The following is a 22,511-nucleotide window of genomic DNA, read 5'->3' on the forward strand; positions in this document are numbered from 1 at the left end:
AAAGGAGCTTTTTATGCCGCTGAAAATGGTTCAAAGTGAAACTAAAACTTTAAAACAGAGCTGCAGAACAACAAAAACATTTTTACTGTAGAAAAATCTGGATTTAAAAATGTAATAATCCATCTGAAAGACTGCAGGCAGAACCGTTGGAGTGAAACATTAAAGGAGAAGGTTGGTCAGATTTGTATTTATTTATTTTGTACTCAAAAATATATATATATTTTTTATAATGAACAATAAATGACTTATGCGATGTGTCATAAAATTTTTTTTAAAGTACATTAAGATTCATTGCTCAGCTCTAACAACCGTTCAGGACTAGCTGTGAGACTGTCACATGACACATCCACTGCAGGTGAAAGGTCACCGTGTATCCAGACCGTGACAGCCGTCCTCATGAACCTCCACAGTCACGTTCCATGGAGCTGAGCTTTCCAGTTGGATGTCCAGGTGACGCACACACTAAGCGAGCACGTGTCGCAGCAGACCAGCACGCTTCTGCGCGTTCCCTCCTTCCCGTCCTCCTGCTGCGTCTCCTCCACTTCCTGTTCCGAGATGCTGAACCCTCCTCCGCAGCGACAGTCGCACACAAACATGCGGTCGTCTGAAACAACAGCGGCTCAGTCAGCTTCCTCTTTTCTGTTTTGTAAATGTTAGTCTATAAAGCACAGCAGAACTGGCTTCAGCCTCCAGCGATCCTTCTGGCCCCTTTTTAACGTTTGGCCCTCTGGTTCATTTTTGTCCCCTGGTATTTTTCATTAAAACGTAACACAATCAGGTAGGATTCAGCAAAAGACCTTTAAAAAATGTGTTTAAAAACTATATTTCACAGTGTAAATAATGTAAAATGTTATTAAACCAGAAAACATCTTACAATAATGTTTAGAAAATACTCAACTGATGCGCCGGATCACTTTTTGAGAAAAGCAATCCAAATCGAAAAAAAAAAAAACAAGAATTAAGGACTAAAAACTGGTTAATATGTATTGCTTTTAAAAGTGACCATAGTATAAGCGGGTTCATGGCCTTCGAAGTGTGTGTTATTACTTTTTAATGCACTTCGCGGAAGCAACCGTCCTCCACTTCGCGTCAGACGGTTCAGGCTTCCACGGCGTTCGTTAAAAAGCAGTACAGTGATCCCTTGCTATAACACGGTTTACTTTTCACGGTTTCGCTACTTCACAGATTTGCATTGTGCATTGTGTTCTGCATTCTGATTGGCTAAAAAGTCACTCCGCTTCTTCTCTACCATCAATAACATTGCAGTTTAATATGTACAGGTACGTAAATCAGCTTGCCAAATTTACATTACGTACGTGCAAATCATCTTGCAATTTCAAGTTTCTCTAAAACCCATAGAAAAAGAGCGACAACAACTGGCCATCACTCACTATGTTCTTCTCCCGAACAAACACAGCTGCACCACGGGCTTCAAAAGAAGAAAACACTGCAGAGCGGAGTCAGGATGCAGCGGCTCAGTCTGAAGAGCTGTGAAATACACCTGAGTCACTATTTGTACGACTGTACTTTGTATTTTTTTCATGATTATTTTAAATTTTTTCCCGCTTAATCCAATTACTCGGGTCGCGGTGGGCGGGGCTAATCTCCGCAATTTGAAGCCTTCTGTTCACATCAATGATTAAAATTATTATTTGACAGTTACACTACAGAAGTTATTTGTTGAAAAAAACGTTTCTAAAGTACTTTTATGTGTGAAACAAATGCTTGAGCCTTTAAAATTGTCTGTTCTTTCTTTTCAATGTATAAAAGAGTATTTAATTGTATAATAATTGTAAAAAATATATAATTGAAAATAAAATAAAGGTTTCTACTTCACGGATTTTGCCTATCACGGGTTCTTTTTGGAACGTAACCCAACACACTTCGTCGGCCATTAACCCTCACTTCATAAATTCAGTGCTTTTAAGACCTTCCCGCGGCAATGCATAGCATTTTTCCTCTGCTCTGATTTACGACAATTTGAGTAAAGAAATACTCAGAAATGTTGTTTCAACCCTAATTATATTTATATATGACCTCCATGATGATAAAACTGTGCGAAGAACATGTTAAAAACAGCAAAAACACCATTTTCATGGGAGTGGGTCTTTAACACTGGAGCAGTCTCTGAAGACAGGAAATAATGCTCTGTAAACTACTATAACTCTACGACAGAAAGCTGAGAAAAGCTGCTTCTCGCTGCTTCAGAATTGACTGTAATGACGTTAATTACGTAGAACTGTTGCGTAAAAAAAACAGCTGAAGAGTTACGGTAGTTCAAAGAATTTCCTTTTTCGTGCTATTCTTTTCCTGTCTGTTTGTTGGCGGTGAAAGCTGAAGGAGCTGAACAGGTTTGTGTGATTTGGCCTTCTTTCAAAACTCAGCGTTGACCCTTGTGCTATCCTATGCGGTCAAGGTGACCATTGACGTGTTCTCCCTACCATGACAAAGGGGGATAAAGGTGAAGAGGATTTCATGTAATCCATGGACACCAGTGAAGATCACAAATCATTGAAGAAAAAAGGTTCAGAGCACTGTCTAGTGGGGTCTAGATGACCCAACTCCCAATGTCAAAGTGACTAGGATAACCAACTTAAGGAAGTTGTAAAAAATTTTAGTATTGCCCAGTCGACATGAGTCACCTGGAATGAAAGTTTCCTTTGATTTTATTTATTCGTTTATTTAACAGGGACAGTGCACATTAAAAGCATGGCTGCAATATGCCAGAATTAGCCCAAAGGCTATTTTTCATCTGTAGTCCCCGGACAGGTGTTCAAATAGTCAACCTAAAATTTAGATTTGAGATTTAGTTTAAAGTCTGATGTGTCGAGGTCATGTGGCAGCAGTTCTTACCTGGGTCAAAGCTCATGTCCTCCAGGTGGACTGTATAGTCTACTGGCCAGTCCTGTTTCAGTGCCTCAGCTGCAAAAGTACAAATCAGGATTACTGGGAGCAAAAAGTAGCAATAGTGGTCCCATTATCGGTCATAGAGATAGACAGCAGAAGTTGTCAGTGGTTTCTACAATGAGAGACTAAATCCTCTTAATTTGCTACTTGGTTTTTGGGGGGTAGAATGGTCCCTTAGATCAGTGGTCTTTAAACTTTTTCAGGCTACGGACCAGTTTAATGTTGACAATATTTTCAAAGCCCGGCCTGTGTCAGGTTAAAGTGGGCATCGGATTTTGTTTGGTTTTAGCTTCCTCTTTCCCTTAACTTTTGAGGGTAGAGGTATCTTCATCCTCTGTAAAACATCTGCAGCTGCTTTAAACTTTATTTGTAAACTAGATTTCATTTAGGAACCATTAAATGTGATATAGTGGAAGTACAAGCCTAGAAATTGGACCCCAACTTCCATCTCTAAGTTTTAAGGTGCGACGGATGTCCCATATATATGTAAAAAAAACTAAAACCTGTATTTTCTAAATATATTATAAAATGTGAATCCATTTGAACAACTTTATTAGCAGCGTCCTAGTAACAATAGAAAGCTGGTTTCTTAATATTATGCATACTTACTATAGTGTGGTAACAACTGTCGCACCGTGCATTCCAAGTTATTAAGCAAAGTGTCAAAAAGATCAAATTCTTTGTTTTTCAATCAAACTGATGGATGATATTGTGTATTTGGGCTCTTTGGATCACTGACATCCATCTCAGACACCTGTGGTCATTAGTTTTCCAGGTGAGTTCAATTAAAGGAAAAACTACTAAAGAAGGACATTTTTCATAGTCATGAAAATAAAGAAAACTCTTTGAATGAGAAGGTGTGTCCAAAGTTTTGGTCTGTACTGTGTATAAAATCAAGTATTGTTGTGGTCTGCAAAGCGCTGCTATAATGTGATCATGAGCATAAATCAGAGCATGTAAAACATTTACTTTCAATCCAAAATCCTATTGGTGTGTTGGTGTCTGATGAAGAGGAGTTCAGTTGCATTGTGGGGTAAATGGTCAGCCTTCCACTGGAGCTTGAGAGCTGTCTCAAGATTTTTGAACCAAACAGAAAGATGAGGCATGAAGGCCAGACTGAGATTCTCGCTTTCTTTACAGGTCTTTCCTGAACTGTAACAGTCATTATCGACTCGTGTGGCTGTGCATCCATAATGACGCTGAATAATTAGTGCTAACCTATGCGTCACTTTTAATTAGCGATACACTGAGAGAGCAATAAAAGCTGCTAAACTCCTGATAATTTAAGGAGGTTCAAACCATGATAGAAAAGGACAAACAGGAGCGTGGAGAAACACATACTGATGCAAAAACAGGAAGTGAACTTTTTTTCCTCTGTGGGTCTGCACCTGCATCACCTGAACGCAGCAGGCTGGCACAAGCGTGCGGTCAGAGCAGACGTCCAAGTCGAAAACTCATGCGCAATGTGCCGTGTGCCAGCACAGACGGGAGCAGGCGTAATGAATCCTGCTCCTCACTGGTTTGGGTCAAACATGATTCAATGACTGCCTTTTACAGGAAATGTCAGCTTCCATCAACCTAAACCACTAAACCAACTCTCCAGGATCACACTGCGACTGGACTATTCCAAAAGCAAAAGAAGCAGTCACTTTTTTATACTGACGTCCAGAACCAAAGATTTTTATGGTTTGTTTTGGTTCCAAAAGAACAAAGACTAAGATCTGTATAAAGAAAAGACCTGCATCCTTTTAGAAAAGTCCTGGAGAAGGCAAATATCATACAGTTTTCTGAGCATCAAGGATCAGAGAGTTACATCTGAAGCCCGTCCCATCAGAAGATGTTCCAAGTAAAACTTTTGACCGCAGACACCAGAAAACAATCAGGTAAGCTGCAAATGTTTGCAGTCACACTAGTTTGTAGGGTTGCTTTAACCTGGACAACATCTGCAGCATGCTTGGCTCTTCATACCTCATCAAGCCTCCAGTTAGCCTCTCCCACATGTGAGGTGATTTTCAGAAATAGCTAAAGTGTTGCTGCTACGTGTGAGAAAAGCAGCTGCTGTGGGTAAATAGATCCACGTGAGGCAGACAGACAGACGGAGGGGAAGCCCACCTCTCCTCTGGGAGTCATACTCCCTCCTCGTGTTCTGGTCACTGAGGATCTTCCAGGCGGCATCTACCTCCAAAAACCTGCTCAGAGCAGACTCTGCGGTTGAGGATCGCTGTCCCCCCACACGGTCCGGGTGGAACTGAAGACACACGGTTCAGCATCAGCGACATTAGAAGACACAAATGAAGGGCACACTGACACCAAACAATCTGTACCTATTGACTGTATAAGAGAACTGGACTGAGCGAGTGTGACGTCGTCCATTGAAAATGCCTTCCTTCAGGCTCCACTGAAATGAAGCCTTTTCAGTCAGATGCAACCATTTGGAGCCAGACGAGGTTAGTAAGCAGTAGGGGGTATTGGAAATGATACAACGTCATCGGTTTCACAAAGTTCAAATCTAATTGATGTGAGCGTTATGCGGCGATCGTTTATGAGTCTTCTGGGAAATTTCCAGGGCACTGGATTTTGGAATTGTAGATTCGGACAGCACTACAAACGCTGAACACGCTACATAGAGAGTAGGGAAGGAATTTGGACACAACAATGAACTACTTAGTTTTTACGTGGGACGGGAACTGAACCAAAACTGTGACATGTTGCTGTCAGTATCATATAAAAACGTGGATTGCGGTGCTTCGTAGCAGCTCAGATAAGAACGAGTGAAGCCCTGCAGCTGCACAGCAGCTAATGACCTTAGCATCAGTCAAAATGCTGATGGCAAAGCGGGCCAAAGTTCTGCAGAACCTCACAGCAATAGATTCTAGTTCAGCAACCTGATGGACCACAGTGATGTGTCCAACTTACTTCCACACAGTGCACTATGTAGTACAGTCCTGTGAATCTACAATCCCAGAACCCAGTGCCCTAGAAATTTCCCAGTGTGCATCGATGCTCACTAGATAAGCAAATATAGACCACAATTGCGCATAGCGTCGGAGCAATTTTTGGCAAAAAAATGTATTTACATTTCTTTTTTTTTAAAATAAACCATCAACGTTTTTATCTTCAGGAGACAGGGGATTCATAAATAATCATTGCAAAACGCTTAGATCAATTAGATTTTCACTTTGTGAAATCACAGACGCCATATACACCATTAAAATAAAATAAAAGTAGTGAGCGTGGTGTCTGAATTGCTTTTAAACTTCAGGGCTCTACGTAGTGCTGCACTGGATAATGTTTTAGTAGTTAGGGGTCAGGGTGGGAATTCTGACACAGTCCATGAGATTTTGGCTTCTGTGAGCCCGTCAGCATTTCCTGTTTGTCCAGTTCTTTTGTATAGTCTATGTCTGTATCACACACTTCGGCTGCACAATATGAGGAAAACCTGCGGTGTGGGATATTAGTGATCAATATTGCGATGATAATGTGCCTTGCAATACATGAACAAATAACACAAACAAAAGAGAACTAATCCATCCTTTCCATTTCACTGCAACAGTTTTATTTGAAATTTTTTTTAGCATAACTTGGATTATGCTAAACATGACCATCGTCTACAAGAGGCAGGCATCTTAAATAACAGGGCTCCATTCAATTGATTAAATGGGTAAAGGGGATTTATGGCACTAGAATATTTTAGCATGTGTACATGTTTAAAGTAACCATTTTCAATCACAGTTTATGACGTCTTTTGCAATTTGTGCGTTGCACAGGCTGGAATTACAACGACCATCCGATTATTGTGCCGCCTACTGTATGGGGTGAGAAATCTGTCAATAGAAAAAGTATTCAGAAAGACTAATTTTTGCACAACTTTGCAGAAAAATCTGAAAACATTCAGTTTTACGTTTAGCATGTCTGTTGCGAACACAATTTGTCTTTGTTTTGACTTTTCTTTGTTTATAATATGACAGTTGTCCTGTTGACTCTGTCAAAAATATGTCAGGGGGGTCACAGGCATAGACATCAAATTCCCAAACAAACATTGTTCAAATTTGTGAATGCATATTGAGTTTTTTTTAAATTAAACTAAAGTAAATTGAATTTGTTATAAATTAGAAATGCTATGGATCCATAACAGGAAAATATTCTTGATAGACATATCTCTGTTGAAAATGGAATAATGCAGATCAAAATACAGGGTTGTGGTTGCCAGGCAACAGCAGCCGAACATGTAAACCAGCCATGTCCAAAGTCCAGCCAAATTTTCACCTGCCCTCACCTGAGCTCATGTCATAACAGCAATAATCTGCAACCCACAGCCGTCTAAGAAGTGTGTGTACCAATGCTTGATTGTGATTGGCTGAAAAAGAGGCAGCCACTTCTAGGACAAGTGGAAGTTGGCCCATGTTTTTATTGAAACACAAAACAACTATGTCTGCCTAACACGGCAAGAGACCGTGACTGTTTTTAAGGAGTTTAACATCAAGAGGCATGACCAGACGAGACATGCTAACTTTGACAAAGTGGGACGGAGCGGAGCGAAAACATGAAGCAACTGGAATGTGTTTTACTGCACAGCAACGTTTCTCACGTGAGACAAATGAAACCCCACAAAAGCTAGCTAAGAGGTACAAACATGGATTCCAAAGCAGAGAATTTGATACAGACTGCGTGATGAAAGTGGTGGAGAACATTTGTCCTGAGAAGTAGCAGGACTTTGCTGATGTGGGCCTGGAACACTGCGGTCCGGAGAATTGAAGACATTTCATCCGATATTAAGAGACAGTTGGAGACAAAAGGAGTGGAGTTTTTTTCCCATTAGCCTGCGATGAAAGCACAGACTCGTCCAACACCGACCTCCCAATATCTCTGTGCGCCGAGTCCTGATGACGCTCCAGACGGAGGTCATTGAGCTGCAGCGTGACGTTGAGTCACAATAGACACCAACAGCTTCCTCTGGTCAGCTTTTACCGCCAGCTGGATGAAGGCAGCTTTACATAAAAGCACACATTCGCTAAGAGAATGCTGAGCTTGTTTGGTTGTGCGAGAAGACATCCTGTGTTATGATGACCTTGTTGATGCAATCCACATCTCAGTATCACCGTCACATTAGTGCACATCTGTTCAGTCTTCTGTGGTGAATCCATTCTAAAGTTGCAGTTTTTTGTGTGTGTGGTTAAAACTAGTGTTTTATTACTGAAAAACCTCCATGAATACATTATTGACAGTTATCTTACCCCACACTACCACACATCAGTATGTTCACACCGTGTGGCTGCCATGATTCTGATTCCATTCTGTATTCAATAAATAAAGCGGCTGTGGATCTGCTGGTGTGAACAGACCCTCGTAGACGAGGCAGTGGACACCAGGAAGGGAGGTTCTACTTCTTTTAAAATTGGTTCATTTTGTCTTGATTTTCGCTCAGTCAATCCTGAAAGTTCCTATAAATGTATTGTTGTGAACGTTCCTAACAAACGTTTGCTGAAGAGGATTTTCTTCAGAACAGGATCTTTCCTGGCATTTCCACTCCACTCACAGAGATCTGAGTTTATTAGAGACTGCAGCTTTAATTTAAAGCCTGCAGTCCCCATCAGAGAAACACAAGGGTTTCAAGCTGCAGGGATCCCTCCACCTCCACCTCTGCCCTGCAGTCATGCAGCACAAGCATGAGGTTTCATCTGGTCTGTTCTGATTTATGAAACTTAATACAAAATAATTAAAAACAAAGAGTGGGAGGGTCACTCCTGAAGCTTAAGTTTTTACCTGCAAGGCGAGTTGCTGATATCGGCGTCTGAGCTGCTGGACTGAGTCTGAGGGGTGGGCTCCCAGGACGGCATACAGGTCAGTCTGCTCCGCGGCACACATGCCTGCAGCCGCAGTAAACAACCGCTTCAGCACACGCTCAGCATTTCCAGATCCTTCAGAGGAAAAAGGCAAACATTGAAATAAAGACAGATGAATACAAGCAGAAAAGAGAAAGTCTAACTACAGACAAGGCAAAGAAGAGACCTCCATTCCACTAAAAATGGACTCTAAACTCGTGGGAGGCGCTCCAGACCCCCACAGGGATGTACATCACTGTGCAGAAGGAAAATGACCACATCTGACCCAGACAGGCTCTCACTGAGGACAGTAAAGCTGCCATGAAGGCCGCTTCCCTCAACGCCTCTCATGTTTTCACTTCTTTGACCACTAAACCCTAACCCTTTCTTTGCTGCTGAAGACAAGAAAATGTCCCCTTTGTGGGATAAATAAAGTTTATCTATTCTATTTTATTCAGCTCATCAGCAGCTGGGATCACAAAATCCAAGGAGGTCCATGGAAAACTCAACACCCATGGTAGAAGGAAACAGCAACCATAGAAACTCTGTCTCTGTTCAGAGTTCATACTAAAACCGCAAATCACTATCATGTCTATTGTTCAAACAATTTAATAAATGTTATTTTAAGTCCAAAAGGTGAACGGGGGTGGGGGGGGGGCAGATTCACTCAGACTGCGATGCTCCAAATGAAGAAACTTTCATAAGAATGACGGTACGACGGTACCGCGATTTAGCTGCAGCTTTCATTAAGACAAAAGAAAAACTAATCAAACTTCAACATGTTCACTTTTTTTGTAGCTACAGAAAACATAAATATAATTTTAGTCTTTTTATGTAAATTTTATCAAACATATCATATAATTATTCAAACATTACAGGCCTTTGCACCAACATTGAAATAAATATTAAAAAATAAATCACTATTTTGAAAGAATATATTAGTTTTTATTTGAGGTTACATAAAATTGCATGTTATAAACTGAAGGGAAAAATAACTACCAGGGTAAAATGTCAAATAATTTAGTTGAAAATTATTACTAAAAACTAACTTAACTTTCATTACATCTTTTAGAACAAACAGCTGCAACTTCCAGCTTTTTCTGCCACAATTATCACAAAAATGCATGTGAGATCATGGAGGGACTGTACATCAATACAGACTATAGAGTTTCTCCTTTTTTCATTTTGGATCCAGGTGAGCTGCGGGATTTTTGTCAAGGAGAAAGTCAGTGTGCCTTGGCTCAGAAAAGCGGTAGAAAAACACTGGTCGGAGACCAGCCCGTAACTGAAGCTACAGAGAAGAAGTGAGGTGAGAAGGTTCTGGAACTAAGACACTTACTCACCGTCTAGACAGAAGGTTCTGACGGACTTTTCTCAGTTCTTCAGAATTAGTCCAGTAGTTCTCCTGTCTGCCGTTTTGGTTCAAAATGTTTACACGAAGAAGAACAGAACCAAACCAAACCAAACCGGAACGCTCCAGTCCTACCCCGTTAAAGGTCCCCGGAAATCTAAAGACCGGTGACAACAGTTCCGCTGTCATACACTTTTTTGAACAACAAAAATAGTGATAACAATATAAAAAACAATTATGACACAATTATGCAGTAAAGCTATGTTATAAAAATGTATTAATACTAAGTCACAAAGTAGAATGGAGTAAATCATTTTGCTCAGGTAAGTTGGAGTCAAAATGATCACAAGAACGGTGAACAAAAATCCCAGAACCCCACGGGGGACCTAGTGAATGACCTGCAGAGATCTGGGACCAAAGTAACAAAGACTACCATCAATAACACACTACACCACCAGGGACTCAAACCCTGCAGGGCCAGACATGTCCTCCTGCTAAAGCCAGTAATAATAATAATAATACATTTTATTTGTTATGCGCCTTTCTAGGAACCCAAGGTTGCCGTACATAAAAGTGAAAATAAAAATGAAAGCAATAAAAGCAAAAAAATAAATATTTCAAATAGGCCAGGAATAACAAGTTACGGAGGAAAGTATGCAAGTTGGAAGAGGTGAGTTTTTAGTTTCTTGGTGAATTGTGAGAGAGAGCCAATGTTTCTGAGGTCAGGAGGTAGTGAGTTCCAGAGCCAAAGTGACAAAGGTACGGGTGGGGGTGGCGACATGAACAAGATCTGATAGATATGGGGGGGGGGGGGGGGGGGGGGGGGCAAGGTTGTGGATGGATTTAAAAGTCAGGAGAAGTATTTTGTATGTAATTCGGTGTGTGATTGGTAGCCAATGGAACTGCTGCAGAACAGCAAAAAAGAAGGGAGTTGCAGTAATCCAGGCGGGACGTGACAAGACTGTGCACCAGGACAGCTGTGGAATGAGGACTGAGGGAAGGGCGAAGACGATGGATGCTGCGAAGGTGGAAATAGGCAGACCGGGTGATGCTATTGATGTGTGAAGTGAAGGAGAGGGTGCTGTGGAAGATGACACCCAGACTCTTGACCTGATGGGAGGGGGAAATGGAAGAGTTTTCAAAGGGAATGGAGAAGTTCTGGATACTGTTTGATTTAGTGCCGATCAGGAGAAGTTCGGTTTTATCATTGTTTAGTTTTAGGAAATTTAGGAAATTACCAGGATTTTATTGCAAGTAGGGAGTCGATGAGGGAAGTGGGAGGAAGGGAGGAATTTGTCTCAGTGGAGATGTAGAGCTGAGTGTCGTCTGCATAGCAATGGAAGTGAATCTTGTATTTACGGAAGATCTGACCAAGAGGGAGAAGGTAAATGATAAATAGCATGGGTGTGTGTGGGAAGTTAATGTTTTTAATGGAATAAATTGGGTGTGACCAGAGAGGTTAGAGTAGAACCAGTTGAGAGGTATGTTTATGACACCTATGGCGGACAGTCTGTCTAGGACAAGGGTCGGCAACCCGTGGCTCAGGAGCCACATGCGGCTCTTTAGCGCTGCCCTAGTGGCTCCCTGGAGCATTTTCAAAAGTGTTTGAAAATGTAAAAAGATGGGGGAGATAAATATATTTTTTGTTTTAATATGGTTTCTGTAGGAGGAAAAACAAGACACAAACATTCTTAACGTTTTCCAATGCTGTAAGAATGTGTAGAAAATATATTGTAACGCCCAGCAAATACTTCCTGGGAACCAATCTGTCAAACATGCTGAGCTGTCAATCAACTGGCTGTGCTAGAGAACTGTCCGTGTCCCACATTCCGCACGACACCAAACAGTCTTAGTGAGGAGGAGGCAATAAGTGAAGCAAAGGGTGCAGTCTCTTTCTGGGCTATCAAGCCCATTTATTTTGAACACACACGACATGAGCCTTGCACTGTGATCATCAACCTCTCCCCCTCCCACACTCATGGTGCAACATAAAGAACCAACATAACAGGAAGAATAAACTAAGGTGGAACAACAAAACTGCCATATGCAAAGAAACGTGGGCAAACAGAAACGCTCCTGCTGAGCCCTAATAAGATCATCATCCCACATCCCACAATCCCCTGCTGCTAACAGACCTAAAATGCACAAGACCGCCACTACAATTTCAACATTTCTGTCAACGAAGATTTGCGTCATAGCCTGCGACACACGTTTCTACCAGCAGGACTTTTTTTATTTTTATTTTGTTTTACTTTTAGCGGACCGCTAGGCAGGTGGCTGATGTAAATCGAATCACCGTCAGTTCCGTGCATTGCTTGATGAAGTTGAAAGGAAATATTTTGATCTCCTGCTACACAACAGGGGTGACGTTTTGCGTCACTTTGTCGTCTGTTTTAAACACGTGAAAACATTCCTGAAAAGCAAAGACCTGAACTACCTGCAACTGGAAGATACTGTCAGATGGTCAGATGAAACCAAAATAGAACTTTTTGGTAAGAACTCCACTCATCGTGTTTGGGGGAGAAAAGATGCTGAGTTGCATCCAAAGAACACCATAACTACTGTAAAGCATGGGGGTGGAAGGATCATGCTTTGGGGCTGTTTTTCAGCAAAGGGACTAGGACGACTGATACGTGTAAAGCACATGTGTCAAACTCAAGGCCTGCGGGCCTAATGTGGCCCGTCATGTCATTTTATATGGCCCCGCGAGGGCATAAAAGTTTTTAATTTTTTTAGTTCATTACATATTATTAATGTGTAACTGTTGCTGTAATTATTCAATGTTTGCAGGTCTTATGTGTGTATGCAGACAAATTGTTGTCATCAAACCATCAGTTGGATGCAAGCCTGTGTGCAGCCTTTTTTGTAAAATTTAACGCGTGTAATACATGTTCTTTGCATCCCAGTTTTATGTTATTTTTCTTTATTCAATTGGACAGTTTGATCCGTCATTGATGGAGTTATGTGGGTTTTATTAAGCGGACACAATTTAAAAGGACTTATGCTAGAGCAACAAGCAACTCTATGCAACTGTAATTGTCATTTTAAAAAGTTATAATAAATAAATAATGAGGTATTTAACATTACACCCCTGGTGTGAAGGAAAGAATGAATGGGGCCATGTATGGTCAGATTTTGAGTGAAAACCTCCTTCCATCAGCACTGAAGATGAAACATGGCTGGGTCTTTCAGCATGACAACCATCCCAAACACTTTGCCTGGGTAACGAATGAGTGGCTTCATAAGAAGCATTTCAAGGTCCTGGAGTGGCCTAGCTAAATCTTTTGAGGGAGTTTAAAGTTCATGTTGCCCAGAAACAGCTCTAAAACATCACTGCTCTAGAGGAGATCTGCATGGAGGAATGTTCCAAAATATCAGCAACAGTTTGTGAAAACCTTGTGAAGATTTACATAAAATATTTGACTGCTGTCATTGTCAACAAAGGATGTATAACAAAGTTTTGAATTGAACTTTTTTCATTGACCAAATACTTATCTTCCTCCATAATTTACAAAGAAATTCTTTGAAAATGAGACAATGTGATTTTCTGGATTATTTTTGACGTTTTGTCTCTCACAGTTGAGGCGTCTCTCAACTTTTTAAGTGGGAGAACTAGCACAGTTGATGACTGACTGAGTACTTTTTTGCTCCACTGTAAACTTGCTTGAAACAATTCAATTTACTAAACATTTCATTATCTGTATTACACTGTGCTGATCTTTTTTAAAATCACGTTTTTTACCGTTTGATCGCTTTTTAACATCTAAGATATTAATGTCAGGGCTTGTAACCTAAAATTGAATCCTCTCAGCAACTTTTCTCAAATGACTAAGTGTGTATTCATACTGGAAAAATACGTTGGTCCGGACCCAGTCCGCTTAATTTGGTCCAGATTGAGTCCTGAAGCTTGCGTTTGGTCTGTTATCAGACTGCTGTCAAGCGGCCTTTCCTGATTCAAACCAAAGCTAGTAAACAAAACCACATGAATAAAATCTCTTCTCTCATTGGTCAGGTATTATGAGGGCGGGGCAAAGCAACTGGAGACAGAAATTGTGGAAGTCCTGCGCTTTGCAGTCCTTCTCGGGGTAGTTCATTCAAACTTTATATTTGACTGATTAATTTGAAACGCATATATATACGTCAGGCTCAACACTCTTACTCGCTATTTTGGTCCGGTGGAGTCATGCTGCAGGGCGGTTACTGTCAAGCAGACAGCTAAGAATGTACACTGATAAGAGTTCATGACATATAGATTGTGGGGAAAACAGTGAGAAGCAATTTGGATAACATTAAACGTAGTTTTAATGAGCCTGCATTCATCCGACCACATTTCAATGAGTGACTGGGTCTTTTTGTTGTGGTGTTATGGCATTATATTTAAAAGATTTCTGTTAGGGAACTACGAAGTAGATTTTAGGGTGACATCACAGTAGCGCGTGCCGCGTTACGAGACACAGAAAAACATGTAAAACGTTTTCAGCAGAGTGCTAAAATAAACGTTGTTCCAAGTAAGCAGTTGGACCCTTTTTGGTCTTTGATAAGACGACAATCGTAGCTTTACATTTGTCCGCAGCTCATCAGTTGCTACATTCTGACTTTGTTTAGATCACGTGACCACCGGCTACGGTGGCCGTTTTGGTCCAGTTGTTCCGCTCCGAGGACGGATTGTGTTCAGACTGCGAAGTTTCAGAGCGAACTGAAGCTGAGTCCGATTGGATAAGAACAGAGACTACTTCCAAAGAACGGTTCCTGGTTCCGGACCAGGGTTCGCTTGGGTGTATTCTGATTGAAAATTTGGTCCGTATTATTGGGGGAAATGAATTCTGGTTCACTTTAACCAAACCAAGTGTGTTCAGTCTAAATACACCCTAAACAACATTTTCAATTCCTGTCATGATAAGACACAGTCAGTGACAGAGTTGAACACTACAGCTACATCAGTTCCACAAAGCTTAAGTGGCAGCTATTTTAGCAGTATTGGACACAGACAGTTCACATGTGGAATTCCACATAAGTATTTATCTCATGGCACAAATATAACGGGAAATGTGAGTTTTGTAACTGTTGTTTTGCTTTGGTGGTGAACTCCACTGTTTCTGTCCTGACAGTCAGATGCACTGTCTTAATGACTGTTTTAAACATTTAAATTTTAAATTGCAATAGTGCGTTTTTTCTCTTCAAGTAGGCAGCAGGAAAGAGCATTATGTGACCACATGCTGGGATATGTGTCCGAGCAGAAATGATCTGTTAATTGAAATGGGATCAGAGGGGGAAGAGGTGCTACAGTGACACCTACAAACCATCTTCCTGTCTATCACTTCGTGATTCCTAACAAGACCTTGAAGGGAAAAAGGAAAGCAGAAAGACACGGGTGACTGACGTTTTTATGCACTCAATTATTTCTCCCTTTTGGCTGAATTAAGACCAATTAGTAAAATGAAAAGTAGCAACTGACAGAATGGAGGGTCTAACTGATCACTTCCTTAAAACAAATGGAAACTTCCATGGTCAGGCAAGCAGGTGAGAGCCCAGATGCAGGAAGAACCACAAGCTGCAGCAAAATCGCAAGGTTTTATTCCCAAAGACATAGACTTAGCCCATAAACACAAAAAACTGATATCACCCAAAACCAGCCAACACTGAGAGGGGCTCAGAAGAAGTTCCTTAAATGCCGTGAAAGCCAATCAGTAAAGTTCAAGCGTGACAGCTCCAGAGGATCCACAGGACAGGAGGCGGAGTCACAGCTAGCCAGCACAGAAACCAGAGAAAAGGAAAAGTGAGCAACAAAAGAAAACCAAACAACTAAATCATAACAGCAAGAATATTCAATCTGTGATCATGCTGTCAATCCATATTGTTGCTGCTCATTCACATCTTCTTTTCCCTTCGGCTTTGCCACAGGAAATCAACTTAACCATAGGTGTGATTCGCATATTTAGTTTGGCAAAGATTTTATGTCAAATCCCCTTCCTGACACAATCCTCTGTATTTATCCGGGCTTGGGACCGGCACAATGAGACTAACTTGGTTTTCCCCTTGTGGTTACATTTTGCTGCTCATTCATATACAATGTAGTTTTCATTTGAATCACAGTGGTTTGTTGGAGCCTGAAGGACCGTACAGCCTTAATTAAGCCTTGGTCACATAGATCCACAAAGGGGATTGAATCATATGAGTGCTGTGGGTTTTTGGGTTTTCTGGGTCCGTGGAGGGTTGTAGAGAGGAGCTACTACATCTGAAGTTGAGTGCAGGTGTGTCTTGCAGTTGCTATGAGTCTCGTATGGCCAACTCAAGAGACATCATGAAAATGGAATGTGCCTTTGTTGTCTGAGTGGTAAATGTATTAAGAAGTGTCTGTAGGAATTATTTAAGTTACACGCACTTCTGACATTCAGTGAAGCTATCATTATGTCACACTCTAGTCCAGGGGTGGTGAACAAGTTTGACACAAAGAGCCGACACTTTTAACTGTGATAGTCAAAGAGCCACACCAAGACCTGCCAAGACAAACACACAAACACGCAATTAAAGCCATATTACAACATACAACAGCAAGTGTTGTTCTGGTGTTAATTTAAAGGAAAGTGTCCACCCTCAATAAACACATCAAATGCAGCTTAGCCAGAGTTAACACAGTGCCTACCCTGGAGGTCAGATACCCCCTCCAAACACATAGGAATTAATTGTGTTATCATTATTTATTTATTGTTTTTAATACCCTCTGATGGATTTGAGTGTAGTTTAACAGGTGAAAAAGAATTACATATGAAATGAGGCAACAGTACTGTATTTTCTCGACCATAGGGTTATAGGGCGCAATCTCAGTTATGGGAGGTTTTTCTGTATCTAACACCTACAAAAGGCGCACTGGGTTTTAAGGCGTTAGCACAAACCGGTAAAACATGCATGCTAGTGTGTGTTTTAAAAAGGCAGCGGGAGCAAAACTGAGTTTATTGTGTTTTATTTTTAGTTTTTTTACTCATTAATCATCCAAGAATCAATCAAAGTCCTCATCTTCGGTATCTGAAATGAACAGCTGGGCTAAACTTCTATCAAACACGCCAGGTTCCCTTTCGTCATCGTCAGAGTCCGTCTCGTTGCTGCGCGGCTCCTCATGAATGATGCCGAGAACAGTGCAAGCAGACACGTTAGCCCAAGCTTCTACAATCCATTCACAGATCGTGGCGTAACTCGCCCGGCGCTGCCTCCCAGTCTTAGTAAAAGACTAAGACTTAGAAAAAGGAGTGGAAGATGAGCAGCTTTTCATTGTATCAGCTGGAAGTTGCTGCGTCACCGTAGTTGTTGCCCGGATGGAAAGATGACGGAGTTTTATAAAACCAAAGTCGGGCCAATTCGCCTTGTTTCCACAGAAACTCAGCTGCGTCTTTTGACTGTCTGAGTTTGTTTTCCAGCTTCCTCCACTTGTAAACCAGGGATTCATTCCTCTGGAATTCTCTGCAGCTGCTCGATTCCCATGTTCCTCCACGGAGCTGATAGCTTGCAGTTTAAACTGTGCTTCATAAGCGTGTGTCTTTGCAGCATTTTGAGGGTTGCCAAAATGATCTTTACTGCATAGTGCACATACCGAGTACTATTCGGGGGGGGGGGGGGGGTCATCTGTAACATCTTCACTTCGCTTCTTACCATTCCCATGCTGTCCTCTCCTATGTCCTCTTTACCAAAGTCACACAACAACACATTAGGCGCACCGCACCATAGGGCGCTCTGTACATTTTGGAGAAGATCTACGACTTTTAAATGCGCCTTATGGTCGTGAAAAAACGGTATATAGAAAATATTATGAGGCAAGGAGCCGCATGCTTATTGGCCGAGAGCCGTGTGTTTGCCACCCCTGCTCTAGTCATTCAGTCATAGTCAGGGAGGTGCACGCATTGGCTCCACTGACAGCGTGCAATTGTTTAACACGCAGGATGTTTAACCCACAGATGCCTGTGGGAAGTCCAAACAAACTACAGTTTGTCTATCATTGCCTAATTTCTTCATTTCTAACAGTCAGGCAGCATGCAATGAGCGTCCAAAGTTGAACGGCACCGTTTACAATGAGCAAGATTCAGGGGGGATAGAAAAAATAAAAAATTGATACAGTACGCCTGCGTCTCACCTACTTCACCCTTACTTACCCTCACGTGTTGCTGAAGCTTTCACCACAACCTGTCGCCCGCAGCGTGTCCGTAGAAAAAACGTGCATGAACATTTTCCCTTATGGGTTAACATCTATGACTTTGATATTTCCTGCTGGGCATCGGCGTGCCTCGTACTCATTTGCCCACTGCACATGCTTCTTAGTTTGATCCTAACTTGATGCAATATATTCCTGCTCTCATGGGCATAGCAGATCAATACCTAACTCACTGTGGAAAGTAAACCTTTTCAGCTACATTTTTTATTGTACATTTTTGTACTTTTGTAAATTGTACATTTTTTTGTGAAATTATTTGTCTTATGCATGTCTGCACTGAACAGTGATCGGCTCTCATCTCACTGTATGTGCATGTTATGCGAATCTTACATGTGTATAGTGACAATAAAGGCATTCTATTCTATTCTATGTAGTTTTTCCTTTTTTTAAGTGACCTAGTTAATATTTAGAGAACCTAAATGCAGAAAGCAGCAACCAGCAGTTAGATGTAAACTGAATGTGAATTTGAATCGCTGGAATAATGGACAAGTTTTTACCAAAAATGATTTATTCTAATAGCAATAATGCCTGACCTGTAGAGGCAGCTATAACATGAATGTTTAGAGCAGAAGAAGAGGGGAGGACGATGAAGAGGACAGGTGGATGAAGCCTCAGATGGACATAAAAACCGGAAAACTTCCTTCGGGAAGCAGAAGGAAACAGGTAGGGAAGGCAAGCTTTGGTGAATTGTTGGAATATAATTTGAAACATAGAAGATAATCGCATGATTTTTGTACAAGAGTCAAATAACCTGTGTGTGTTTGTCGCGCTAACACTCACATGTAGAGCAGCTGGTCATTAGAAATGTGTGAGCCAAAGAAACCACATAGACAACAATAACAACTGCAGCACTCTCATTAAAGTCAGAAAAGAACAACCAGGCAGAGTACACACACACGCACACTCACACACATACACCTGCCTACCTATGTGTGATCACAAACCTGTTGTTAATTACAAAAGACAAATAGACATGATAAACAAGCTGAATGATACAAACACTTTTAATATGGTGGTTAGAATCACTGACCCTCACTCTGTCCCTGCAGTCGATCCGAGCCGGCGACGGACTGACGGACAAAGTCTTCAAGAAAAGAGAGAACAGATGTTCATTAGAAAGGTGTCATCTAAAATAACAGTAATCAACTATTTCAAAAACAGCAACACACAAAGAGCCCTCTCATTAACTGAATCTCCTGCTGCTGTTATTGTTTCTAAGAAGCAAACTCACAGATGGCAAAAATGTTATTTCTTCGATTTACCCACTGAGGTGTGATGCTGCTCATGGGCCCACCGGCTCACGTCTCGGGCCTGAAAGGACTTTTGAGATGAAGACTTAATTCTCAATCATCAGTCCCACTGAACACCAAAGTGGAGAGGATGAGGAAAGAAGCTTTAAATGGAAACCATAGTTATCGGCCAGACTGGTCCAAATGTCACAATACAGTCCCAGACTCTTTCAACAGGCAACACTCCAGGTGCACCAAAGGCCAAGTGACTTGCTCCAGGTCTGATTCCAAGAGTGGCAGCTGTGGATCTTCTCTTTTCCTACAATTCAGTGTGAATTCACAAAAATCCAGAAGAGCAAATTCAACGTCATTAAACACTTTGATGCCCCAAAGAATATATTAAATCAGACCGTCTATTTCAAATGTGGTTTTATTCAAATGAAATAAGTGTTTACACAAAGACTAATTAGATTAAGAGATTAAAAAAAACGATTACATTTGTAAGCTTTTCTTCAGTCTCATAACTAAATGTAAGGAAAGCTGTGCTGAGTGAAGCTCTGCTTTACAGGCACCTTCATTTTTGTTGGTATGCCTCATGGAGTATCAACATTTTTCATAACTCACAAACATTAATGCAAGCAGACAGACAGAAATGAGCATTTGTCACAAGATTTTACTCACAAAATCAGTTTCAATGGGCATTTTTGGAGTACAAGAAAAGATGAACATATTAGATTGTCTGTCATTCATCAGGTCAAACACAATTGTGGAATTGACCTAATTCAAGTACACTACGTACATCTTTTGTGATTTTGTAAGAGCCGCTAAACGTGATGATGTATGCCATGTAAAAAGAAAACCAAAACAGAATAAACCATCACAATCAATCCTTTTGTGTTATGTGTTTTGCCCTTTGTGACCATTTATTCAGTGAATATTAGCCTTGCAATTATCCCAGTTTTTTTTTGTAAAAAACTAGGCTCCATTTAGTTATGTGGGTTTATTTAAACATTTTTATGGTCGTCTGTTTTCCTTTACTGTTACAATGACTAACTTTGATTTATTTGTTCAACAGATGTTTCTGGGAATGTCGAGTTTGTCCGTCTGGTGTTTTCAGGTACCAGCATATCTCTTTTGTTTTATAACAGATGTTTTGGGATTTTGTGCTCATCTGCTTCCTGATCTCTTTCTGTCACAATGACTAAACTAATTTCTCTAAGATACTTTAGGGAACATAAACCCTTTTAACTTTTGTGGTGGCGTGATTGGTGCATACAATATAATAAATTGATTTTATAAATTCATTTATAATGCTTGTAAATGTGTTAACAAAGCTTGTTAAGGAATCTTAAGATAAAGTGTTACCATTGATTTTTGGTAACTCACTGTGTTCAACATTCAGGATCAATTCAATTCAAATCCATTCAATTTTATTTGTATAGCCCAAAATCACTACAACAGTCGTCTCGATGGGCTTCGAAGTAAAACATGAACTTAAAAGGATCATAAATACAAAGAGTTCAATAGGAAAATACTAAAATGGATCAGCGACAGTGTCATAAAAATAATTATACAGATTACACTGTTACTGAAAACAATGAAATTGTTACCTGACGTTTATACAATCTGGCTCTTTTGGAATGGTCTGGACTGAGTTGGATTGCAATTATCCAGATGGCTGTCTAAGAAATTCAATTCAATTTTATTTATATAGCCCAATATCACAACACAGTTTTCTCAACGGGCTCCACACCGGTAATTGTACAAAAACATAAAATCAGTCGCAAATTTAATGGCTGATGGCTGAACTAAACTAAACAGACTAATCTAAACTGGACATCCCTGACCTTGGAAAGACGAAGAAAAAGAAAAAGAAGAAGAAGAAGAAGGCCTTGGGGTGAAGTGTGACTTTTGGAAAGCTTTTGGGCCTTGAACAATATGACCACACTGCCTCATTAAATACCCACACCAATGAAAAACAGGGTTGTTTTTTTTAACATGTTCTTATTGCATTGTTCTGATGATGGAGGACACATACTTAGAAAATAAAGGTTAAAGTTGGATTTCTGAGTTTTTTCTTTATTCAGATTTTTGTGAATCAGGAGCAGACAGAAAAATGTTGTTTGAAAAACGCGCCGGGCTGGGCCACAAGCTCCCTGCTTAACTTTGCTCAGCCACAGTGAGGGGAAGTGGGGTGGGGTTGCTCAATCCCGCCCACAAATCAGAGATAAATTTCCAATGAACACCTACTGCTCTGAAGAAAGTATGTCCTAGAACACAACACAGATTTTTTGATTTTGTCTAAAACGGCATCATCATCATCGTTAAAAAACCTACTGGGCACGCTTTGAAAATAGATGATTGGAGTGGGACTTTAAAATGGGTTCCATTTAAAATGAAACTTATTTCAAGAGGCTTTGCTTGATTAGCTTGAGGGTTCAATGGGTTCCTGACAGTGTACAGTATTTGCACAGTTATTACCATCTCTGTCTTGGTATCGAGCGTGCTCCAGCCGTCAGTTCTTTCTGAAGAACAATACAGAAAGGTTTTGACTTGAAAGCTGTAGATATCCTGGACTGTTGGAGCTGTTTTCACACTTGTGTGATGAGGCGAAGTACAGGTTTTCCCTCAAATCTATCACAGATGTGCTTCAAACTACCATGAAAATGTGATGCAATGGGTAAAGATCAGGTGTTGAGTAGAATAAAACAGTCAGTGCATTCATCTCATCCAGGAAGTCTTCCTCCCCGGAGAGGTTTTGCGATCCAAAATGAAGAACCTTGGAGATGGAGGGAGGTGAATCAGGTGCATCTCGGCATCACATCCTTGCTGAGGGCCGCAGAGAGACACGAGCAAGCAGAGCCAGGAGGCGTGTTGGTGAAATGAGAGACCTTTGGCTGCCACCTGCTTCCCTCACATGGCCTGATCAAATGTGTGTGTGATTGCTGGCAGTGGGTTGTGCTCTGAAAGTCATCTAGCTTAAGTCAGTTGGCCAACAGTTC

General features: G+C 40.9%; 1 protein-coding gene across 1 annotated transcript; it reads right to left on the bottom strand.

The window, feature by feature from the left end:
- Positions 1 to 171: 171 nt before the first annotated feature.
- Positions 172 to 10,236, bottom strand: dnajc24 (DnaJ heat shock protein family (Hsp40) member C24). Its single transcript, XM_004069381.4, has 5 exons — positions 10,073 to 10,236; positions 8,671 to 8,825; positions 5,020 to 5,155; positions 2,854 to 2,922; positions 172 to 604 (listed from the first exon to the last, which is right to left on the bottom strand). Exons 2-5 carry the CDS (start codon positions 8,770 to 8,772, stop codon positions 411 to 413), a joined length of 501 nt encoding a protein of 166 aa, XP_004069429.1. The 5' UTR covers positions 8,773 to 8,825; positions 10,073 to 10,236; the 3' UTR covers positions 172 to 410.
- Between the last annotated feature and the right edge of the window lie 12,275 nt (positions 10,237 to 22,511).

Source organism: Oryzias latipes, chromosome 6, assembly GCF_002234675.1.
Source record: "Oryzias latipes chromosome 6, ASM223467v1".
In the NCBI taxonomy this organism is placed as follows: Eukaryota; Metazoa; Chordata; class Actinopteri; order Beloniformes; family Adrianichthyidae; genus Oryzias; species Oryzias latipes.